The sequence below is a fragment of the Hemicordylus capensis genome, chromosome 14 (assembly GCF_027244095.1).
Source record: "Hemicordylus capensis ecotype Gifberg chromosome 14, rHemCap1.1.pri, whole genome shotgun sequence".
In the NCBI taxonomy this organism is placed as follows: Eukaryota; Metazoa; Chordata; class Lepidosauria; order Squamata; family Cordylidae; genus Hemicordylus; species Hemicordylus capensis.
Window position 1 is genome coordinate 4,757,961 of NC_069670.1, and position 23,962 is coordinate 4,781,922.

Sequence of the window (23,962 nt, forward strand, 5' to 3'; positions counted from 1 at the left end):
TGCCCCCTGCGTCTGTTGTCACACAGGGGGTGGGGTTTTGCTCACCAATGGGGCCCCGGGCCCCATTTCGAATGCGTCTCCCTGCCATTAAAGCAGGTCCCGTCCATGCTGCGAATGTGGCGCTGGCCAGAATCTGCTCGCGAACGATATTCAGATGCCTCTGAATACCAGTTGCAGGGGATTCGTAGCAGGAGAGAGGGCCTCTTGCCTGTGGACCTCTTGGAGGCATCTGGTGGGCCACTGTGGGTCCAGGATGTGGGACTCGATAGGCCTTGGGCCTGATCCAGCAGGGCTGTTCTGATGTTCTAAAGCAAGTAGGAAGGGGGCGGCCTGTTCATGAGGCAAGGTGAGGCATTTGCCTCGGGCTCCAGGTCACTGGGGCGCCAACAAGGCAGCGAGATCCCTCTCTGACCCCTGCATTTAGAAAAGGGGGAGGAAGACGGGAGGAGAGTGTGCCCGAGAGAGGAGAGGCCTCGAGCGGCCCCTTGGCCTGAGTCCCCGAGCACCACGGAGAAGCAGGATCTGCCTTTGCCAGCTTCCACATGACTGCCCTGCTGCCGCCTCTCAATAAACTCATGTGCACCCCAAGCCTTCCCTCCACACTGTGGCTCATGCCAGGTTGGAGCAAGGCCAGGGGATGACATTGCATTTTCGAGCTTGACCTCTCATGCCACAGGACCAGATCCTTCATGGGGCAAAGCATCCTACGGGGTGGGTGGGGGGGAGCCCTGCTTGGGAAAACCTTGCAGTGGGTGTTGGAACGGGTGTCGGTGAAAAGCTAGCTTTCTTTGGGGAGAACAACAACAATTTATATGCTGCTTTTCAACGGAAGTTTCCAAAAGCGGTTTTCAGAGAGAAATAATTAATCGATAAATAGATGACTCGATAAATAGATGAATCGATAAATAAATAGATAAGATGGCTTAGAAATAAATAAGAGAAGGGTGGTGGGTGCATGAGCGAGACCTTTCCAAGGTGGGCAATTCCCTCTCCCTTTCTTCCTGGACTCTTGCTGCCCTTTTCTCTACATCTCGGTCCTCTCCTCTCGTTTCTTTCTTTCGTTCCTTCTTTTTGAAATGGCGAGTTAATCCCTTAAAACAAGAGTTAAACTTTAACCAGACGCGCTGCTCGCTGCTTTGCATAAATAATCCACCCCATGCCCCAATAAAGCCCGGGAGATGCTGCCGGTACGAAACAGGGGAGCGAGCCCGTAACTTGTCTTGTAGCTGCTTCGGAAGTTCCCCGGAGTCCCTGTCGAATGGATTCCGCTCGCAGAATTCTGGAGTAAATGCCGACAGTTCCCCTCCCCGCCCGTTCCAAAAGAAGGTTTGCATCGCCCACAGTGTGTGAGGAGGGAGGGAGAGAAGAACCCTTCAGACTTCGGGCAATCGTATGGCGCAGCCCCTGGACGGCTGGCACACAATTGGTTACTTCCCGAGGAGACCATCGGAGCCATTTTTTTGACCCCCAATGCTCCTGCTGTTCTGTGGAAAATAGTTTCTTAGGTAAATTAAGACACTCCCTTTAGCAGAGTGATTTTTTCAATCCCCCTCCAGGAACCCCACCAGCGAGTGACTTGCTCGCTGTATGGTGCTATCTGGCACCACAAGGCAGTGTGTGTTTAGAAGCGACCGCGATCTTGTAAAGCTAACCCCTCTTTGTTTTTCTCCACATTACCTGTGCGTGGAGAGAATTTGTGTCCTTGGACAAGAAAGAGTGAAGAGGTTGTTCTTCCCCCCGCCCCGACCCTGTGCGACACCCTTGTAGGGAATTTCTCCGGACACCATGGCTTTTGCCGAATTACTTGAGCAGGTGGGTGGGATGGGACGCTTCCAGATCATCCACACAGTACTGCTCACCATCCCCATCCTCCTGATGGCCAGCCACAACCTTCTCCAAAATTTCACAGCGGCCATCCCAGATCATCACTGCCGGATCCATATCAACACCAATGGAAGCGGGTACCCAAATGCGACGCATCAACTCGGAGCCAGCGATCTTCTCAGGCTTGGAATCCCCCTGGATGGCAAACAGCGGCTAGAAAAGTGTCGGCGTTTTGTAGACACCCAATGGCATCTCCTTGGCCGCAACACGACGGCAGCAAACATGACCCAGATGGACACGGAGCTTTGCACTGATGGATGGGTGTACGACCACTCGGTGTATACTGCTACCATCATCACAGAGGTAAGATGCTATAGGCGACGTCTGGGAAAGTTCGCCGGCAGAATCAAAGTGTGGCCATGTAGGAACGTGGGCATTTTAGGCCAGTGAAAACACTGATGTCGAGTTTAATTTATGCAGGTGTTTAGCCCTGGAAGTGGTTTCCAGGGCTGTTGTGCACTGGACCACGGAAAGTAGCAATAAGCAAGAGAGTAGCTTTGAACATATCAAGAATGAGGTCATCCACCCAATCAGAAAGGGTGTTCTACCCGGGTTCGGGAGCTGCGTGTGCTCCCAAATTCTGGTGGCATGGAAGCAAGGTAAGAGGAAACCTGGGTGGGAGTGCTAGGGTGGAAGCAAGGTAGGAGGGAAAGCTGGGTAGAAGTGATGGTGTGGAAGCAAGGTAGGAGGGAAAGCTGGGTAGAAGTGATGGTGTGGAAGCAAGGTAGGAGGGAAAGCTGGGTAGAAGTGATGGTGTGGAAGCAAGGTAGGAGGGGAACCAGGGTAGAAGTGATGGTGTGGAAGCAAGGTAGGAGGGGAACCAGGGTAGAAGTGATGGTGTGGAAGCAAGGTAGGAGGGGAACCAGGGTAGAAGTGATTGTGTGGAAGCATGGTAGGAGGGGAACCAGGGTAGAAGTGATGGTGTGGAAGCAAGGTAGGAGGGAAAGCTGGGTAGAAGTGATGGTGTGGAAGCATGGTAGGAGGGAAAGCTGGGTAGAAGTGATGGTGTGGAAGCAAGGTAGGAGGGAAAGCTGGGTAGAAGTGATGGTGTGGAAGCAAGGTAGGAGGGGAACCAGGGTAGAAGTGATGGTGTGGAAGCAAGGTAGGAGGGGAACCAGGGTAGAAGTGATGGTGTGGAAGCAAGGTAGGAGGGAAAGCTGGGTAGAAGTGATGGTGTGGAAGCATGGTAGGAGGGAAAGCTGGGTAGAAGTGATGGTGTGGAAGCAAGGTAGGAGGGGAACCAGGGTAGAAGTGATGGTGTGGAAGCAAGGTAGGAGGGAAAGCTGGGTAGAAGTGATGGTGTGGAAGCAAGGTAGGAGGGGAACCAGGGTAGAAGTGATGGTGTGGAAGCAAGGTAGGAGGGGAACCAGGGTAGAAGTGATGGTGTGGAAGCAAGGTAGGAGGGAAAGCTGGGTAGAAGTGATGGTGTGGAAGCATGGTAGGAGGGAAAGCTGGGTAGAAGTGATGGTGTGGAAGCATGGTAGGAGGGGAACCAGGGTAGAAGTGATGGTGTGGAAGCAAGGTAGGAGGGGAACCAGGGTAGAAGTGATGGTGTGGAAGCAAGGTAGGAGGGGAACCAGGGTAGAAGTGATGGTGTGGAAGCATGGTAGGAGGGGAACCAGGGTAGAAGTGATGGTGTGGAAGCAAGGTAGGAGGGGAACCAGGGTAGAAGTGATGGTGTGGAAGCATGGTAGGAGGGGAACCAGGGTAGAAGTGATGGTGTGGAAGCACCAAGTTCCCTCCCTGGCAGCACCTCCAAGATATGGTTGAGAGAGACTCCTGCCTGCAACCTTGGAGTAGCCGCTGCCAGTCTGTGAAGACAATACTGAGCTAGATGGACCAATGGTCTGACTCAGTATATGGCAGCTTCCTATGTTCCTATGTCTGTGGGGAAGGGAAGGTAAACCCTCCTTCCCTGCAGTTAGCTCTTGCAGCTCCCCGCACTGATCGTGCGGAGAGCTTCAGAGAAGCCTGCAGCCCTCAGGGCTTTCCAGCAAACAAAGGGGTTAAGCCACAGAATCTGCATGGGGTGTTTTGTTTCTGATGGGTAAACAGGCAGCAATTAACGGCCCTGCCCCCTTGCGCACAAACGCCCTGCTGGGGACAGAAAGAATTCCAAAGGGTGGGAGATGCTGCTGGCAAAGAACACAGAGGAAAGTGCGGCTGGGCTGTGGCTGGGCAGCAATAAAAAGCTCTCTCATTTGTCGTCACCCTGGTTGTGGTGCGTGGCTGGCCACTAAAGCCGCCTTTCGGACCCTGGAGGCGAATCTGATCCATTCGGGCTTCATGAGGTCATCCACACCGTCAAAAACTGTGTTCGACCCGAGTTGGGGAGCTGTGCGTGCTCCCAATTTCTGGTTGTGTGGAAGCAAGGGAGGAGGAAAAGCTACCCAGGTTTCCCTCCTACCTTACTTCCACACGTTCAACTTCTACCCAGGTTTCCCTCCTCCCTTGCTTCCACACAACCAAAAATTGGGAGCACACACAGCTCCCGAACCGGAGCCAAACACATTTTTTGACGGTTGGAATGACCTCATAGTCTCCCATTCAAATGCAAACCAGGGCAGACCCTGCTTAGCAAAGGGGGCAATTCATATCTGAGGTTGTCTGGAGAGATCCAGTTGCCGCCAGCTCGGCTGGTGGCCGCACAGGGACAGGCTTTCTTGGTTGCTGTCCTGAGACCGTGGAATGCCCTCCCTACTGAGATGCAACCCTCCCCGTCTCTGACCATTTTGAGAAGGCATTTCTAAACCCACCTCCTTCACCCAAGCTTTTTCCATTCTTCAACATTTTAAGGTTTTAATTGGTAGGTGGTTTTTAAATCGTTATATTGTTTTAAGTGTTTGTATATATTTTAATGTGTTTTATGCTATTGTTAACTGCCCAGAGACAAAGATTTCGGGCAGTGTACAAATTTGATAGATAGATAGATAGATAGATAGATAGATAGATAGATAGAGGTTATCAATTCATACCTGTAAGAGGAGCTGCGGGGCTGGCGGGAGCTGCGGGGATCAGGGGTCATGCGGTCCCCGGAAGTTCCAGCATGCCCCACGCAAGCTGGAGAGACCCCCAAGCCTGGGAGACCTCTTGCTGTCTCCCGGACGGGGGTCTCTTCATGTGTTGCCGTGGTTATCGGAGAACTTGCTCTGCTAACCTGGGCAAAGGGGGGGGGGATAGGGAAGCGGGAGAACCGCTTTGGGGGAAGCGGGGAAGCTCTCTCTCGCCTGCGAGCCCGGTGGTTCCCACGATCCGTGGGGAAAGCTCCCTTAGCCCGCTTTCCACTGATCGTGAGAATCAACCTCCATCACTTCCACCCAGGTTTTCCTCTTACCTTGCTTCCACACAATGAGGCAATTCTCACAATGGCCCAAAAGCGGGCTCGGGGAGCCTAGCCCGCTTTTTGGCCATCGTGCGCGGCAACGGGAGCAACGCGGCTCCCGGCACCGAACCGCCCAAAGGACCACTCCCCTTCACCGAGGTTAACAGCTCCGTTAACCTCGGCGTTTTGATCGTGTATTGCCAGGGGCAGCTCTGCACCACAGCAACACATGAGTGGACCCGGGCTCGGGGGGTTTCTCCAGGATGCCCAATGAGGCGCTTCACACAATTTGTGTGAAGCTCCACTAGGTTTAGTGCAGGGAGAGTGGTCTTAGCCCGTCCTCACCACACACGGGCAGGGAGCTGTCCCTGGGCGGCCAGATCGGCCACCCACAAGATTGCCAGCTCCGTCACGGAGCCGACGGGCAGTGGCGATCGGGGGCCATTTGGCCCCTGGAATTTCCAGGATGCCTCACATGAGCGTGCGGGGCATTCTGGAGAGACCCGTGGGGCCGGGAGGTTTGTTTTAGCCTCTCGGCGGGGGTCTGCAAGGTGCTGAAAGGCATCATCTCCTCCTGTGCTGGAGGAGGCCATGGTCAACCCCTCCTGTCTTCTACCAAAGACAACCACAGGGCTCTGTGGCCGCCCAGAGTTGACACCGACTCGACACCGACTCGACACCGACTCGACGGCACAAATTTATTTAACATGTCTATAGAGCAGCTCCGTGGTGGCTTCAAGGGCATCGAATCAGACAAGGGTCTCCATGCTGCCGGGCTGTTGTGGGGGTCATGTGTTGCCGCGGTACGGAGCCATGGCATGGCAGCACACGATCAACCAGACGGGGTTAGCGGAGCGCTAAGGGGAGGGGTACTTTTGGCGGTTTGTTGCCGAGTTCCACGTGGCTCCCGTGGCAGCAGACGACCAGGAGAAATCGAGTTAGGCTCCCTTAGCCCAATCTCTCCTGGTCATGAGAATAGCTTCAATCACTTCTACCCAGGTTTTCCTCCGACCCTGCTTTGCTCCTACCTTGCTGACCTAGGGAAGGCTTAGCAGCCGAAGGGCAACACACTGGGGGGTCTAGACATACGAACCGGGTCAGACCTTCGGGCCATCTCGCTCAGCATTGACTACCCAGATTGGCAGTGGCTTCTCCAAGGTTGCAGGCAGGAGTCTCTCCCCGCCCTATCTGGAGATGCTGCCAGGGAGGGAGCTTGGACCCGTCTTCATGCAAGGATTCAGATGCTCTTCCCAGAGAGGCCCCATCCCCTAAGGGAAATATCTCACAGTGCTCCAACATGTTGAGGCGATTCACACAAGTGTGCAAAAGCGAGCGGAGAGAGCCCAGCCCGGTTTTGCACGCTTGTGTGAACCGCCAGGATTGGGCCCGATCTTGGCGGCTACACGCGCCAAACCCGCCTAAGTAGCCACCCTCTTAAAGGAGCTTAAAGGAGCAGGCACTCCTTTAACCTCATATTTGCAATCATGTTTCAGCTGTGGCTGTAGGGGGATCCCTACGGTTCACTATCGGATCTCTGGCGGTGGGGGTGATGTGTGGCAGCACGTCCTGGCACTCCGGAAGAGAGCTCAGTTGTCTGAGGGGAGAGTGAGTCGAACCTGCCCTCCCCGCAAACCTCCATGGAGCTCTTCTCACTGATCATGAGAAGAGCTCCGTTGTCTCCCATTCAAATGCAAACCAGGGTGGACTCTGCTTAGCAAAAGGGGAAATGCATGCCTGCTACCGCAAGACCTCTCCTCCCCACATGAAAGGGCAGCCCTGGCTCACAATGGCACTGTTCTAACTGCACAGGCATCCCATAATTATGATCTATGTGAATTCGGACCGAACCACGGATCCCCGAACTAGTTGAACCCACTAGCTGGGCAGATTGGGCCAATGAACTGGCCTGAAGCGGTTCAAAGCAGTTCGCATTTGAACCGCTCGAACCGGCCCGGTTCACAGAGGACCGGTTCACAGTCGGACCGCTCCATGGATACCCCTACTGGGAAGGATCATCCCAGCCATGCGATGCTGCCAGTTCTGCCTTGTTACGAAACTCATGACACCCTGACATGCAGATCCATCCCATAAGAGTCCTAGAACTCACCATGTTAACAGCAGGACAAAACAGCCCGGCAGCATGGAGACCCTTGTCTGATTCGATGCCCTTGAAGCCACCACGGAGCTGCTCTATAGACATGTAAAATAAATTTGTGCCGTCGAGTTGGTGCTGAGTCGGGGTCCACTCCTGGCGCCCACAGAGCCCTGTGGTTGTCTTTGGTAGAAGACAGGAGGGGGTTCCCATTGCCTCCTCCTGCGCAATATGAGATGATGCCTTTCAGCACCTTTCTATATTGCTGCTGCCCGATATAGGTGTTTCCCATAGTCTGGGAAACATACCAGCGGGGATTCGAACCAGCAACCTCTTGCTACTAAGTTACTTCCCCGCTGCGCCATTAGGTGGCTGTCTATAGACATGTAGTAGCTCCCATTTGACATCCCTGAGGACCAGGGAAGGAATTCCAAGAGGTCGTCAACTCTGGGGCAAACGTTTCTGGCAAACCAATCGGTCAATAGAATTTGCAGGAAAAGTGGCCAGAAATGGCGGCCCAAAACTGCTTAGCAGTTGAGAAGTGTGCAGAAGCAGATTGTGGATCGGGCCGGGCCAGGAGGAGGAATTTGAATGATTCTGTGTTCTTGGCTGGGGGCAGGATCACATTTGCCTCGCTCCAGCACGGATCTCTCGTGCCACTAATATGTTCTGATCCAGCCGTCTTTCCCCATGATAGTGGGATCTGGTCTGCAACCTGCGGAAACTCCGGGAAGTGGCCCAGTCGATCTATATGGCCGGTGTGCTGTTTGGAGCCCTGGTTCTTGGAGGGCTGTCTGACAGGTAAGCTCAAGCATCCAACATTTTTGGGTCGGTGGTGGTGGGAAATCTGGAGGAGGGCTGGAGTTAGACTATGGCGGCGATCTTTACTATTTTGCAAGGGTGGGGGGGGGTTCACTTTGACAAAACAAACGTTCAGGCCGAGAGTCATTTCCCACCATGCTGAGTTCTCTAAGGGCTGCACTTTCCCCAGTCCTGGGTTGGGGGAGGAAAGAGAACCAGAGCCCTGTCAAGCCCCAGCATTGGGGACTGCTAGTAGGGGTGTGCAAGAACCGGTTGCAGCAATTCGGTCCGAATTCGGTTCGAATTTGGACCGAACCACGGATCCCTGAACTGGTTGAACCCACTAGCTGGGCAGACTGGGCCAATGGTCTGGCCTGAAGCGGTTCAAAGCAGTTCGCATTCGAACCGCTCGAACCGGCCCGGTTCACAGAGGACCGGTTCACAGTCGGACCGCTCCATGGATACCTCTACTGGGAAGGATCATCCCAGCCCTGCGACGCTGCCAGTTCTGCCTTGTTACGAAACTCATGACACCCTGACACTGCATTGATGAGCTTGCCCAGGGTGGCTTATTAACGTGGCAATGTGAGGTGATGGCCTTGGACAGCGCCTCTGCAATTGGGTGGCAAGTGCAGGCATCCTGCCTTGCCCTCCACTGCCTGGGATATACCAGGAGCATTCCCAGATAGGGCTCTTAGCTTGCATCTCGACCGGAATGGAAGGTGTGCATTCACATATCAGCCAGGTATACCCCAAAGTCCGTGAGACATTTTAGAGGGCATTCTACACATGATTTGAGTTTTCCCCTGTGTATTGGAGCCTAGCCTGATTTGTGTCCTGGGTAAAAAAAATCTACACAATCCTTTTTGTGTTGGAGTATCCTCAGTGTATTGGACACTGCCCTCAGTGTATCGGACACAGTGTATCGGATAGTGTATCAGACACTGCCCTAAGTGTCAGGAGGCATGTCTAGCACATGGGCCTTGCTTTGGGTGGTGCCAATGCTGGATCGCACCTCTGGGCTTTCCTGGAGCATTTCCAGACAGCAGGCTTTACTGTGGGTTTACTGTGAATTCGAATATGCCCCCTCCCCAAATGATGCAAAAAGTCTATTTTTAGCACACTCCACTCCGATACACCATGAAAAACCCGAATTGTGTGTGATGTGATTCCCAATAGCTCACAGGGACTTGAGGGTAAATGTGGCCGATATGTGAACGCACATCCTCCATTCTGGAGGAGAAGTGAGCTAAAAGCCCCATCTGGAAATGCTCCTGGCTTCCTTTGGCTAGTCTGACTCTCTCCTGTGTTGTGCTGGTCTGTGATTGTAATAAAGGAATTGACTTGGATTGAATTGACACCCTCCCCTGTCCCTGCAGGTTTGGTCGCAAAGCTCTCGTCCTTTGGTCTTTCCTGCAAATGTCCGTGACGGGGACCTGTGCAGCCTTTTCCCCCAACTACATCTCCTACTGCGTCTTCCGGTTTCTGAGTGGTATGGCCCTCTCCGGATTCGGCCTCAGCATCGCCTGCCTGAGTAAGAACCTCATTCAGCAGTGCAATGTGGGAATTCAACCCAACGTTGCCATTTAGAATGCAAGCACAACTTCATTTTGAAAATGGCCTTTAATAGTCATGCATTTTTTGGATTTCACACAAGAGCTCTCTTGCACAACTTCATGCTTTTCCAGTAGGCTTATGAGATCACCAAGCATTCTGTGTGTGTGTGTGTCCGCCCATGTGTCCATCCGTGTGTGCGTGGGTCCCCCTTATCAACTTTTCAATGCCTGGACCAATATGAACCAAATCGGGTACAGTTGTAGGGACACCTAGGGAGAGCTCATCAGCACAGTTTGCAATGATGTCATCCACTCCAATTCAAGATGGCAGACATGTAAACATTTGAGGCACAAGTTGGCTAACTTATGGGCAGTCTAACCCATTTGAACCAAATTGGGTGCAGTTGTAGGGACCCATAGGCTCAAGGGCATAGTTTGTAATGATGTCAACCACTCTGATTCAAGATGGCGGACAAGTGAACATCTGAGGTACAAGTGGAAACCAGTTTGGACCAAAGTTGGTACAGTCGTAGGGAAACATAGGGACATCTCAAATTCATAGTTTGTGGGTGAGAGGAGAGCTGGTCTTGCGGTAGCAAGCATGACTTGTCCCCATAGCTAAGCAGGGTCTGCACTGGTTGCATATGAATGGGAGACTTGATGTGTGAGCACTGCAAGATATTCCCCTCAGGGAATGAAGCTGCTCTTGGAAGAGCAGAAGGTTTCAAGTTCCCTCCCTGGCTTCTCCAAGAGAGGGCTGAGAGAGATTCCTGCCTGCAACCTTGGAGAAGCCGCTGCCGGTCTGTGAAGACAATACTGAGCTAGATAGACCAATGGTCTGACTCAGTATATGGCAGTTTCCTATGCTCCTATGATGTCTTCCACCCCAATTCAAGATCGCTGATGCATGAACGTTTGCAGCGCAAATGGGCTAACTTGTGAACTGCCTAACCGATTCAGACCAGTTGTAGAGATAGTGAAAGAAAAGTAGGCAGGTTAGTTCTTACTAGAACAATGTGTGTTGAAATTTGCCTGGAGCATTGCACAGTATGTTTGCCAATAACTATTAAAAAAAGATTTAGATGAATTAATGAGACTATTCTCACGACTACTGGAAAGTGGGCTAAGCTTTCCCCCTGTCGTGAGAATAGCCTCTCAGTCGTGTATCCCCCTTACCGGCCTTCTTTCTAAACGAAAACGGCCCAAATGTTGTAATTTCTCCTTACGGGAGAACCACTCCGGCTTCCTGCTCAGTCCCAGAATCACAGGTTTAAAAGGTCATAAAAGCAGAGCTGGGGACTTCCCACGGCTGAGAAAGTAGAGGATTGTTAGCAGGCAATACCGAGAGAGCTCTGACCCAATATTAGACAATTTAATATGCTCAATAAAGGGGATAACGGAAGACAAACTCTGAGAGGAAGCAGACCCAGCTGAAAGCTCTGCAATGCCAGTGTGACATCTGAAAGGAATTTTCTTTCCCTTGCAGTTGTGGAATGGATTCCCACACGGTACCGCACCATCACGATTGCCATGACGGGCTTTTCGTACACGCTGGGCCAGATTCTCCTGGCTGGTTTGGCCTACAGCATCCGGGACTGGCGTTGGCTGCAGTTGGCGGTATCGGCGCCATTCTTCCTCTTCCTCTTTTACTCCTGGTATGTGCTGCTAGAAGCGGGACCCCTCCAGAGTCCTGCAGCGTCAGATGTGGGGCGGCAGCTGTGTATAGTGGTTAGGGAATGTGCGAATTGACTTGAATTTGAATTGATTTGACTCGAATCCAGCCGATTCGAATACGAATCAAACCACCCTTTAAAAGCGTAATTTGGATTAGAATCAAATTGACCAGATTAGAATTTGAAATCAATTTGAATCAATTTGAGGACTGTTTAGGGACATTTGCGTCCCTTTAAAAAAACTATCCAGGCACTCTGATTGGGCCCAAAAGGTGCCAAAATAGGTCGTCAATTCAAATTTGAATCAAATTGGCCTGTTCCGGGGCAATTTGATTTTAATTCTAATTGAATTGGCCGGTCTTGATTTGAATTTGAATCAAAACTGAAAATTTGATTTGTGCACATCCCTAGCAGTGGTTGGTGGACGGGGAGGAGGAGAAGAGGTGCATAACTGGGACACTCACCGCCCAGGGCATGGTCGGGAGTGGAAGGAGAGCCTGTCTTGCGGTAGCAAGCATGGATTGTCCCTGTTGCTAAGCAGGGTCCACCTTGGTTCGCATTTGGGTGGATGACTACATGCGATACTCCCCTGAGGGGTGGGGTCTTAGCCCAGGGTAGAGCATCTATCTGCTTGCATGCAGAAGGTCTCAGGTTCCTGGAATTTCCACCCAAATTTCCACCCAAAATGAGGTTCCACTTCACTTGGGTGTGCAGGCGATGGGTTGAATTATCGGCTGAAGTGATCCGGCATCTTTTTGCACAGGTGGTTTGCGGAGTCGGCTCGCTGGCTCATCCTGGCCGGAAAGGCCGGGAGGGCCGTCAAGGTCCTCCAGAGGGTTGCACGGGTCAATGGAAAGGAGGAAGCTGGAAGTGGGATCACCACTGAGGTGAGCAAGAGAAGTGGGGTGGGGGGAGAGAGAGAGAGATTGAGAGAGAGAGAGAGAGAGAGAGAGAGGTTTTAGCAGTCCATCTAAATCCGTAGCCTTTGTAGAAGCCGGTGGTTCCTTTTTATTTAGTGATTCCTATGGGCAATGTTGCTGGATAGTCAGTTGACGCACAGCCCATCCCAGCTTCCACCCCACACACCCCGATTAGTCATCCAATCCAACAAGAAAGTTGTACTTTCCCAACACTACTTTAGTACTAAGGTAAATGCACAGGGCAAAATATAGTATTGCGGGGGGGGGGAGCATGTACACAGATTGCATGCAAGCTGCGGAGGTGCGGTTGTTTGTGTGGGTGGTGAGGCAGGGGAGGGTTGGCTCCAAGGTGCCCTGCCCCACACGCCCCCTCACTTCCATCACTGTGCCTACTTCTGCACATGTCTTGCCATGTCCGAACTGATCCAAAGCTATGCACAATGGTAGCCTGCTGCATGGCAACAGGCTGTTTACTCTCTAGGTGCCAGATAAGTCTCACCCTGTGGGATCATTTCTCTGCAGCAGGAAGCATAAAAGCCTTCCTCATGACCCTTGGCTCTTACTTGACCATCCTGACCTCTGGCTGACCCCTGGCTCCCCCCTGTCCCTGGCTCCCCCTTGTTCCTGGCTCCCTCCTGTCCCTGGCTCTCGCCTGTTCCTGGCTGTTTATCATATAGAATATGATAAACATGATAAATAAATATTTCTACACTGTTCTTACACACACACACACACACACACACACACACACACACACACACGATTAAAGGGACAGATTCCATAAGAGAACCCGATTTCAGGAAGTCATTAATTAAGAAGCTCTAACGTTGCTGCTTAACAGCTACAATGAAGTGGGCGTACTTACTCTTTGAGCTCTACTAAGCTCTGCAACTAAATCAATCCCTTGGTTTTTTTGTTTGTTTTTTGTTTTAAATCACCTTCACCCCCTCTCTTTCCTGAGCCAATGATTCGGGGTCCTCAAGGACTCTGGCACAGTAGAAGAACGAATGGAAATACAGGTCGGAATGATCTCACGGGGCAGAGCCACCATTGAGCGACGGGGTTCAAAGAACCTGGGCCGCTAATGAAAAGGACCGCAATATATTTGCTTTTCTGTTTTCTGTTTTTGTGTGTCTGTTCTTTTTTGTGTTTTTGTACTCTGGTCTATGACCGGATTGGATTGGATTGAAAAGGGCCTCCCGAGCTCCATTGGGTGTGATGTCACACACAAAGGGGGTGTGGCCCGATCATCAGAGGTCCCTCCCCATTCCCCCTGGTTGTGCTGGCTGGAAATGAGCTCGGGAGGGCTTACACTGGCTCTATGCTACCCAGGCCATGCCCGTTGTGCATGTGATGTCATGTGCACATGGGCATGGCCAGGAAGTCATGTGCACGGGGTGTCACTGGTGGGGCCACTGGCAGGGCTGGATATGTGCTGCCATTCGGCTGGCTCTGCCACTGAGAGATCAGGAAATTCTGTGTACTGCCCGGAAAAGGTGGGGAATTTAAAGTGGTGGCGGGGGAAATGGGAAAGGGGCGGACCAAAACCCACAGAGCTCCTGTGTGGAAAGAAAACGGCACCAAGAAATAGAGAATGAGTGGACCCCTTGCACTGACTCCCCATAGAATTAACCAAACTCAGGGCTTGCCCCGAAGGGCATTGCTAGAACGGTTTCTCTGTCCCACTCTCCCCTCTGTTCCTTCATTCCCATCTTTTCTTGCAGATCCTGCTTTCCAACATGGAGAATGAGCTGTCCACTATCAAGTCCTCTTACACCATTTCTGACTTAGTTCGCACACCAGCGATCCGCCATATATTCTTTTGCCTCTCCATGGTGTGGTAAGTCAGCCCAGTCTTAGCTGCTCCAGGGAGGAATAGGTTCCAGAGGTTCCTGAAATCCCCAGAGCAGGAAGTTTAGGTACTGAGCCGACCAGTTATCAAATTAGAAAAATGGGCCTTGAGTGACAGGCACAAGGCACAAGGCTCCATCGGCCTAGGACCGTTTCCTAGGAATATTTTGCAGGGCTGTGTGATTGCGCAAATGCAGTTGGGCAGCAAAGGGCCATTTCTCCCAAATGGAAATTTCCAGTTGTGCAATGTATTAGGGATGTGGGAATCAATTTGAATTTGAATCAATTCGACTCAAATCTGGCTGATTCGGACGATTCAAGTTCACATCAAATCACCCCTAAAAAGGGTAATTCGATTTGAATTGGAATAGAATCAGCCAGATTTGAATTCTAATCGATTCAAATCTATTCAAAGATTGTATAGGGACATTGTGGCACCTTTAAAAAAACATTCAGGTGCTCTGATAGATCAAAAAAACACCAAAATAGGTTGAATTGATTCAAATTCAAATTGAATCTATTCAAATTGGCCTGTTTCACGTAACTTGTGAACCATCTAACCGATGTGGACCAAATTTAGTCCCATTGTAGGGAGAGTGAAAGGAAAGTAGGCAGATCAGTTCTCACTAGAACAACTTTTTTCGTTCACGCCTTCACCTTTCTGACAGGTTCTCCGTCAGCTTCTCCTACTATGGGCTGGCTATGGACCTCCAGAACTTTGGGGTCAGCATCTACCTCATCCAGGTGATCTTTGGAGCGGTCGACTTCCCTGCCAAGGTGGTTGTGACCATAACCATGAGCTATATCGGGCGGAGGTTCAGCCTGGCCTCGTTCCTCATTGTCGCCGGCCTTGTCATCATTGCCAACATCTTTGTGCCTACAGGTGAGTGTCTGCTCACTCTTGACATCATTCATGTCTCATCTTCTGTCTATACTGCAGGCTTCCAGTGGAGACATTTCCCACTAAGAGTCTGTCAAACTCTATGCTGCCCTATCAGAAAAGAACACGTGAGCCATCCATATTACTCCTGTGACCCTTTCCTGATGGTTCTGTGATGCAAGTTCTTTTCTTGGAGGTTCTGAGATGTGGTCCGTTCATGCAGGTTCATCTTTCAGACACACTGGCTGACATACAGATCTGATGGTACAGACAGAAAGAGGCCTAAAAGAACTTCCCAACAAACTGCTCTGATGTGGTGGTAGGGAGGAGGCAATATTTTACACCCTCCTCTTCCCCACGAAGCCTCTCAAAAATGTCTCCCTGAGGGCTGTGCAACCCTCGGGGACATATTTGGATTGGGGGAAAGGAGGCCTTCAGAAATTGCACCTTCCCTCCTGTGCTGGTGCTGTTAGTTGAGAAGTTCTGTCCAGTTACCTGGTCTTGTGGTAGCAAGCACGACTTGTCCCCCTTAGCTAAGCAGGCTCCACCCTGGTTGCATATGAAAGGGAGACTAGAAGTGTGAGCACTGGAAGAGATTCCTCTCAGGTGATGGAGCTGCTCTGGGAAGAGCAGAAGGTTCCAGGTTCCCTCCCTGGCAGCATCTCCAAGAAAGGGCTGAGAGAGACTCCTGCCTGCAACCTTGGAGAAGCTGCTGCCAGTCTGTGAAGACAATACTGAGCTAGATGGACCAATGGTCTGACTCAGTATATGGCAGCTTTCTATGTTTCTGTTACTGGTGCGTCTTTGCTCTGAATGTCAGAGAATGACACCCTTCTGTGTTCTTTCCAAATGGAAAAGCATCTCTTCTGGGTGGCTAGGTACGAATACGACAGATATTTATATATCGCTTTTCAACCAAAGTTTCCAGAAATATACTTTATTTATACATAGAAATAAATAAATTAAATGGCTCCCTGTCCCCAAAGGGCTCACCACCTAAAAAAGAAACATAAGATAGATGCCAGCAACAGACACTGGAGGGATGCTGTGCTGGGGATGGATAGGGCCAGTTGCTCCACCCCTTCCTAAAGAGAAGACTGCTTTTTAAAGGTATCTCTTTGCTCAATTAACAGAGATAACAGGTTCATTGTCTCAGAAGGCCCCACAGTCAAAAAAGGAACATAAAAGACACCAGGCAAAAGCCACTGGAGGGATGCTGTGCTGGGGATAGATAGGGCCAGTTGCTCCCCTCCTGCTAAATACAAGAGAATCACCACTTTAAAAAGGTACTTCTTTGCTCAGTTAACTCTTGTCCCATCAAACTTTGGGGCCTCTCTCTTTGTCAATCAGAGTTGCATTTCCTCCTGACCGCCCCTGCTGCCCCCACAATGAACATCATCACATCCCTCCAAATTCTCTAGCAAACATTTGTGTGAATTCGAATCGTTCGAATCGGTCAGATTCAAGTTGAATTATGCCCCAAGCCCCAAGTTTCGTGCTGCCTCACAGGGGCGTAAGAGGGACATCTCAAGCTGGACTTCCTAGGAAATGCTCCCTAAAATAAATATTTTCATATCACGATCATCATCACCTCCCCCCCCCACCAAAAAAAGTAATAACCCAGGGCTTTGTGCAAGTTTTGTGCTGCCTCTGTTATGGATGTGCCACACAGTATTCAAACTGAGGTCATAGTTAACGGCTCCAAAAATCAAGAGGCCTTCCTTCCTGTCCCTTTTAAAAATCATTTCTGATTGTTCATCAGCTGCCTCTGAAGTGGAGCAGACCCTGGGAGGTTTGAGTCGGGCTGTGCTGTGCTGTGCATAGCAATCACAACACCCCACCCCTCCCCACCACCTCCTCTCCCACTGGCTGAGAGGGCAAATTGCCCAGGAAACCGAACCGTTCTTCTGCCAGGAAAGACGAAGTCTGCTGTGCAAAGGGAGAACGTAGGTGAGCGAGAGGAGGAGGAGAGGATCGCTCGTCTGGGGGAAGCAAGCATGAATGGCCCCCTTTGCTAAGCAGGGTCTGCCCTGGTTTGCATTTGAATGGGAGACGATGAGGTCATTCACACAATCAAAGTCTGTGTCCTACCCAGATTTGGGAGCTGTGTGTGCTCCCAGTTTTTGGTTGTGTAGAAGCATGGTAGGAGGGGAACCTGGGCAGAAGTGATTGTGTGGAAGTGAGGTAGGAGCAAAACCTGGGTAACTTTTCCTCCCACCTTGCTTCCACACAATCATTTCTACCCACGTTTTCCTCCCACCTTGCTTCCACACAACTGAAAATGGGGAGCACACACAACTCCCCAACCCAGGTAGAACACAGTCTTTGATTGTGTGAATGACCTCTATGTGTGCGCCCTGGAAGAGATTCCTCTTGGGAGATGGGGCCGCTCTGGGAAGAGCCCCTGCCGGCTTGCATATAGAAGGTTCCCAGTTCCCTCCCTGGCAGCATCTCCAAGATAGGGCCGAGAGAGACTCTTGCCTGCAACCTTGGAGAAGCTGCTGCCAGTCCGTGCAGACAATCCTGAGTTAGATGGACCAAGGGTCTGACTCAGTATGTGGCAGCTTCCTATGAGAAGGCAGCGGTTCCTGCTTCTGCCCACCCACCTTCTCTTTATGGGCAGCACTGGGGCTCTCCAGAGAGAGGGTGCTCCATGAAGGAGCAGGCTTGCTTCCTTTTGCTTGCTCACCCTCCTCCCTGGAGGTTTATCTGGGAAAATTGGGGCCAGTCCCCGTCACTGCCAGCATGGTGTAGTGGTTTGCGTGCTGGACTAGGACCAGGGAGACCCGAGTTCAAATCCCCATTCAGCCATAAAACTAGCTGGGTGACTCTGGGCCAGTCACTTCTCTCTCAGCCTCACCTAGTTCACAGGGTTGTTGTGAAAGAGAAACTCAAGTATGTAGTACACCGCTTTGAGCTCCTTGGAGGTAGAGTGGGAAATAAATGTAATAATAATAAATAATAATAATAATAATAATCTGCGACACCCAGAGAGGCAGAAATGGCTGTTCGTGCGAGCATCGGCTTCCTTCATGCTTTCTCCACTGTTCTCTTCCTCTGGGTGAAAAACCCAGGAAAAACCTATCCCTTTAAAACCATATTATAAAGTACTACTTAAAAGGGACAGGTTTCCAGTCCCTCCTAGCAATTGGTGTAGATGTTGCAATAAACTGCCATCGGACTGGGCTCTACACGTTGCTCATTCAATATTTGTTTGTTATTTCTTTGTGTAATTTCTGATTAAAATGAGCCATTTCTGGAAGGGCGGTATAGAAATCGAATGAATGAATGAATGAATGAATATTGCGTGCTCTAAATTCTTCTCTTACTGCCCCCTATAACCTCATAGCTTGACCCTTAACTAGTTTTATTACTTATGCTTTTATGCCTTTTTTGCCTTTTTATGTCTTCTAGCCTTTTTACATTCCTTTTTAATGCAGCCCATCTTTTTGTGTGCTGCTATGTCTTTTTGTGTTTTTATAGGACATCTGTGTCTTTGTTTCCCCTTCCAAAATGGCGCAGGGTGCTTGGCCCTATATGACGGGCCCAGAGTCACCCAGCGTGTTTCTTGACTGAACGGGGATCGAACTTGGGTCTTCCTGGTCCTAGTCCCCCACACTCTAACCACTATGCTATGCTGGCTCTTTTGTGTCTCCCCTGCTTTCCCCAGAACTGCAGACAGTTCGGACGGCATTGGCTGTTATCGGGAAGGGTTGCCTTTCAGCGGCCTTCAACTGCACCTTTCTCTTCACGACAGAGCTCTACCCAACACCCATCAGGTGAGGAGTCCATTTCAAATGCCTCTTCCTCCTCTGCCTGCTTCTCTGGAAGCAGGGGTATTTTTGCATGTGGGTGTGTAAAAATGGAAGACCAGCCTGCTGGATCAGAACAAAAGGTCCCTTTCCAGATGCCTCTGGGAGACCAAAAGGGAAGCCACAGCTCTTGCTGTCTGTCTCCAGAATCTGGCAGCAGACTGCTTCTGGAATGGAAGTTCCAGATAGCCCATGCAATAAGGATGGGCACGAATTTCAGTTGGATTGATTCGAATTTGAATCCGATTCGAATCGATTTGACTTCAAAACCACTGAGTAGAGTGGAGATGTGCTAGAATCTTTTCAAATTTGCCCAAAGTCTAATTGAGTTTGGTTGAATTTGACTGAATTCAACTCTGGGCAAATTCAAATAGATTCCAGCAGATCTCACTCGATTCGAGGGTTTGGAACTCAATTCAAATTGGATTTGAATTTGCATCGATTCAAGTGAAATTTGTGCACACCTCTATAATGTAACTAATAGCATTTAAGAGGTTTACTTCCCAGCCAGAGTTGCCAGAACCTAAGGGGTATACTCATGGGTCAAATGGGCCGTAAGCCAGAATTTGGCTTTTTAAAAGCCAAATCTGGCCACCTAGCTTCCCACTACAGCAACGTTTACCATTGTAGCAATGGCCTGATGTGACATCAGTCCAAAAAATATTATGGACCCCTTTGGTGCAGTTGCTAGGTAACCGCCAAGTACTCCCTCCCACCAAGAAGCAGTAAAATAGTCACTCCAGTCCATTGGAGAGTGAGGTGGAGTGGGGTGGAAGTCTCTCTCACTCAAACAGGGTTGAATTGATTTGAATTCAATTCAAATTTGATTTAAATTTTTGGACCAGTTTTGAATTTGATTCAAATCTGAAATGGGGTTTTGGAATTTGAATTGAATGAAGAATGAATTAAAAAATTCACTTCATGCACATCTCTAGTCCCCTCCCCTGCAGATTTCAGCGGGCCTCTATCACCTCTGCCCACCTGCTTGTTCATTCACTGTTTGCCAGCTTTCAACTTTCTGAGCTCACAAACATTTCGTCCCATTGACTATCCTGGAAACAGTTTGGTGAGGGGTTTTTTTTGCCCCCTTGGTCCCCCCCTTTAGAGTTTTTGAACACTGCCACTGACCCCAAATCTGTTGGTACCACCCACTTGCCACAGACATTCTGGTTCTCCATCCGTAAGGATCCCACACTGTTGGAAACAGCATATAGAGCAGTGTTTCTCAAACTTTTTGGAGTCAAGGACCGCTAAATTCTTCGTGCAGAGTTTCAAGGACCGCTACATTCTTCATGTGCAGTTTCCCGGACCAGCAGTTAGTAAAGGGGTTTCAAGTCTGTCTATCTATCTATCTATCTATCTATCTATCTATCTATCTATCTATCTATCTATCTACCAGACTTCTATACTGCCCAAAACTTGCATCTCTGGGCAGTTTAGAATGAAAATAATATAAGCATTAAAATAATTAAATTTGGAATCTTTTGCAAACATGGGATATTAGGGGTTCTTAACCTTGGGTCCCTCAGTTAAACTCCCATAACCCCCAACAACAATGGCATTTGGCCATTATGGCTGGGGATTATGGGAGTAGAAGTCCACCAACGTCTGGGTACCCAAGGTTGAGAACCCCTGAATTTAAAAGCCTGGGTGAACAAATTTGTCTCCAGTATGTCTGGAGTGGAGGTGCTTGTGATTACTCAATGGAGAGGGGATGTTGGGCCATTAGAAAAATTCAAAAGCTACATGGGGCCAATGAAAACAACATACAAGCAAGCCCCACTGATGCAAGAGGGAAACAGCATTCCCTATCAAGGCGCCTCGACCATAACAGGCAGCTGGGTTTCAATCAACCAACCTTTGGCTGCAAACAATGAGCATGCAAGAACCAGCAGCCCTTCAAGTGGCGCCCACTGCCATACTTTTTCCTCCATGCCCCCGCACCGCATACAGTTTGAAGCTGTAAAGATAGGGAATAAGATAGCTGTAGGAAGATCTCAGCAGCACATGGAGGCAAGGCACAAGAAGGGTCCCATGCCTCCATGATACTCTTCCTCTTCCGTGCCATGTGCAAAATTGAGGAAGTGAGTGCCTTGATTTCAGTTGGGGGGGGGGGGGGTTGACTCCCAGTCAGGGACCGGCACTCAACCCTTCGGGGACCGGCAGCGGTCCAGGGACCGGTGGTTGAGAAACACTGGTATAGAGGTTAAACTAAAGTAAAGTTGTGCCGTCGAGTCGGTGTCGACTCCTGGTGACCACAGAGCCCTGTGGTGTCTTTGGTAGAATACAGGAGGGGTTGACCATTGCCTCCTCCTGCGCAGTATGAGATGATGCATTTCAGCATCTTCCTAGATTGCTGCTGCCCGATATAGGTGTTTCCCATACCAGCGGAGATTCAAACCAGCAACCTCTTATTTATTTATTTATTTATTTATTTATTTATTTATTTATTTATTTATTTATTTATTTGAAGCATTTAATATACCACCCACTTCAAAGACTCTGGGCAGTGTACAATGTGCCAGTGTAGTTTAGTGGTTAGAGTGCTGGACTAGGACCGGGGAGACCTGAGTTCAAATCCCCATTCAGCCCTGAGACTTGCTGGGTGACTCTGGGCCAGTCACGTATCTCTCAGCCTCACCTACCTCACAGGATTGTGGTGAGGAGAAAGGTAAGGATGTCGTACACCGCTCTGGGCTCCTTGGAGGAAGAGCGGGATAGAAAATGTAAAATAAATAAATAAATAAATAAAATAAGATATTTAAAAATTACAATCAAAAATTCCATTAAAAATTGCAAACTAAAATAGATAATGAAACGGAAATAAAGTAAACTACAGGGCAAATGCCCGGAGGAAAAGAAAGGTCTTCAGTAAGGATTTAAAGACCGGTAAAGAGGGGGCTAGACGGAACTGAAGGGGAAGAGAAGTTACTTCCCCGCTGCGCCATTAGGTGGCTTGATGTGAGGGAGTCCAAAAGGAAAAGGCCACCATCTGATGCTCGGGGGGGCAGGGAAGAGATGCAGTGCCTTGGAGGTTCCTTGACAGTGAAGAACCCAAGGCCCCCCCAGAATTGTCCCAAGCATGCAGCTGTCTTATCGACCCCCTCCTCCTCCCCTCTCCCAGGCAAACCGGGCTCGGCTTTGGCAGCACAATGGCCCGCGTGGGAGGCATCGTCGCCCCTCTGGCCAAGATGCTGGAAGACTACTACAGTGTCTTGCCTCCAGTGGTGTATGGGGTGGTTCCGATCCTTTCGGGCATCACCGCCTGTTTTCTGCCGGAGACTCTGAACGTCGCACTGCCGGATACCATTGAAGAAGTAGAGAGCAGGTGAGCGAGTTTGGAAATGTGTTTGCAACGGGCAGAGGGTTTGGGACATCGCCTGAAGCTACAGAAGCCGGCTGAGTTGGAGTCAGTTACCCGCCAAGGGCTTCCTACCCATGGAACCGGGCAAAATGAGAGAGCCTCCCAGCAGATTCACAGATATTTAATTCAGGGGATTCAATGGACCGTTCACATAGAGTCGGCTCCTCTCCGCAATCCCGGCAGGTCTTTTTCCGGTGTGCTGACTCCGGGTTTTTTCTCCCGCCAATCACGTCCCAGAGGAGGAGACAAGGGACCTTTTTTTGTTTTTGTTAGCTTGGCAGCTAGTTACAGAAGACAAGTTGCCAAGCAGCCGGATCAAACAACCGAACGCTTAACCCAAACCTGCCAAATCTGTCCCAAAATCTTTGATGGTTTTTATAACGAACTTGCCTTTGTGACTGCCTTCATCACCTCATGTTCCCCCCACCCCGCCCCAGACCATTTAAGAGGTCATGGAAGTTTGGTTTGCACTTGAATGGGAGACTACATGTGTGAGCACTGCAAAATATTCCCCTCAGGGCAGGGATAGGGCTGCTCAGGAGGCTTGTTTTAGTCTCCTGGTGGGGGTCTCCTTGTGAGTTGCCATAGCACAGAGCCACACAGTGGTGACTCGTGATCATGAAAATGGGGTTCGCGGAGCGAGCACTCTGCTAACCCCATTTAAGGGGAAGGCTACTTTGGTGGGCTAGCCACCAGAGAACCACCAGGCTCCCACCCCACCATTTTGAGAATCACCTCATTGTGTGGAAGCAAGGTAGGAGGAAAAGCTACCCAGGTTTCCCGCCTACCTTGCTTCCACTCAACCAAAAACCGAGAGCACACACAGCTGCCAAACTTGGGTAGAACACAGTTTTTGATTGTGTGAATGACCTAGTGTTTTGCCTGCGCCGATCCTGACTCATCCAAACTGACGCCAGTTCCTCCCTCAGTAAAGCTGGCCATCTGGGAAACCCACAGCTGAAATTTTTGTACTCTTTCCTTCAAGGTCCAGGAAAAAGAAGGAGGAAGCAACAGCCGCTGCCCATGAAAAGATCCTGCTTCAGAGCCAAGAGATTGAGAAAGCCTTATTCAAAGAGGCCTGTTGAGTGTCACAGTCCTTTCGCCTGGATGCATCCCTGCTAGCTGATTCTGGGAAGGATCCTGACCTTCCAAATACCTCCCTGGTCGCTTGTTTCGTTTCATCCCAGGAAACAAAGGGGAGCGACTGAATTTTCTGGACATGGAAGCAATTTAGTCTCTTTTTTAAAAAGCATCCTTTGGTTTCTTATTTGCTTAGCAGGAAATGTCTGATCGCTCCAGGATCAAGAAGGGAACCAGCAGGGCATCCTTTTTGGAGAAGAGCTGATATGAAAAGAGATACAGAGTGCCATCATGTATTTTCTCACCGCCACGATGGAGAAATGGCCTTCTCCTTCTCAAAAGCAGGCACTGCCAATACTGATTCCATACTCAGAAACACAGCAAGAAGCTGCCAGCAGTTAATCAAAGACTGCCTGCTCTGACCGGCAGCAGCTCAGATGGGGGTCTCTCCCTGTTTCTGATGCCTTTTAAACGAACAGAGATGCTAGAAACCGAACCTGGGACTTTATGCCAGATGCCACGTTTGTTATAGGGGTGCACACATAATAGGCAGATATCTCTATCGATGCTCTGTGGGACAAAAATGTCCGTGGCATCCAAAGTTTGCAACTTCGCAGGGTCAAAGACTATTCTCACAGCAAAGGCCATTCTTGGTTTCTTGTGAAGGGTCTCTCTTATTATTTTGCATTGCCAGCTTCAATCTGTAATAAAGGCTACGCACAGCTCA

General features: G+C 50.1%; 1 protein-coding gene across 2 annotated transcripts; it reads left to right on the plus strand.

The window, feature by feature from the left end:
• Positions 1-1,785: 1,785 nt before the first annotated feature.
• Positions 1,786-23,962, plus strand: LOC128337356 (solute carrier family 22 member 6-A-like). 2 transcript variants are annotated; one of them, XM_053278268.1, is made up of 10 exons: positions 1,786-2,187; positions 7,996-8,099; positions 9,479-9,633; positions 11,142-11,310; positions 12,092-12,215; positions 13,973-14,088; positions 14,768-14,982; positions 18,650-18,758; positions 21,916-22,119; positions 23,141-23,962. In XM_053278268.1, exons 1-10 carry the CDS (start codon positions 1,786-1,788, stop codon positions 23,238-23,240), a joined length of 1,698 nt encoding a protein of 565 aa, XP_053134243.1. In that variant the 3' UTR covers positions 23,241-23,962. The 2 variants fall into 2 exon arrangements, with proteins under 2 accessions (XP_053134243.1, XP_053134244.1); XM_053278269.1 differs by lacking the exon at positions 1,786-2,187 and adding an exon at positions 4,589-4,690.

Coding starts and splice junctions, on each gene's coding strand:
- LOC128337356 (XM_053278268.1), top strand. CDS start 1,786: ATGGCTTTTGCCGAATTACTTGAGCAGGTGGGTGGGATGGGACGCTTC. Junction 2,188..7,995: donor CTGCTACCATCATCACAGAG/GTAAGATGCTAT, acceptor TCCCCATGATAG/TGGGATCTGGTCTGCAACCT. Junction 14,983..18,649: donor CAACATCTTTGTGCCTACAG/GTGAGTGTCTGC, acceptor TGCTTTCCCCAG/AACTGCAGACAGTTCGGACG.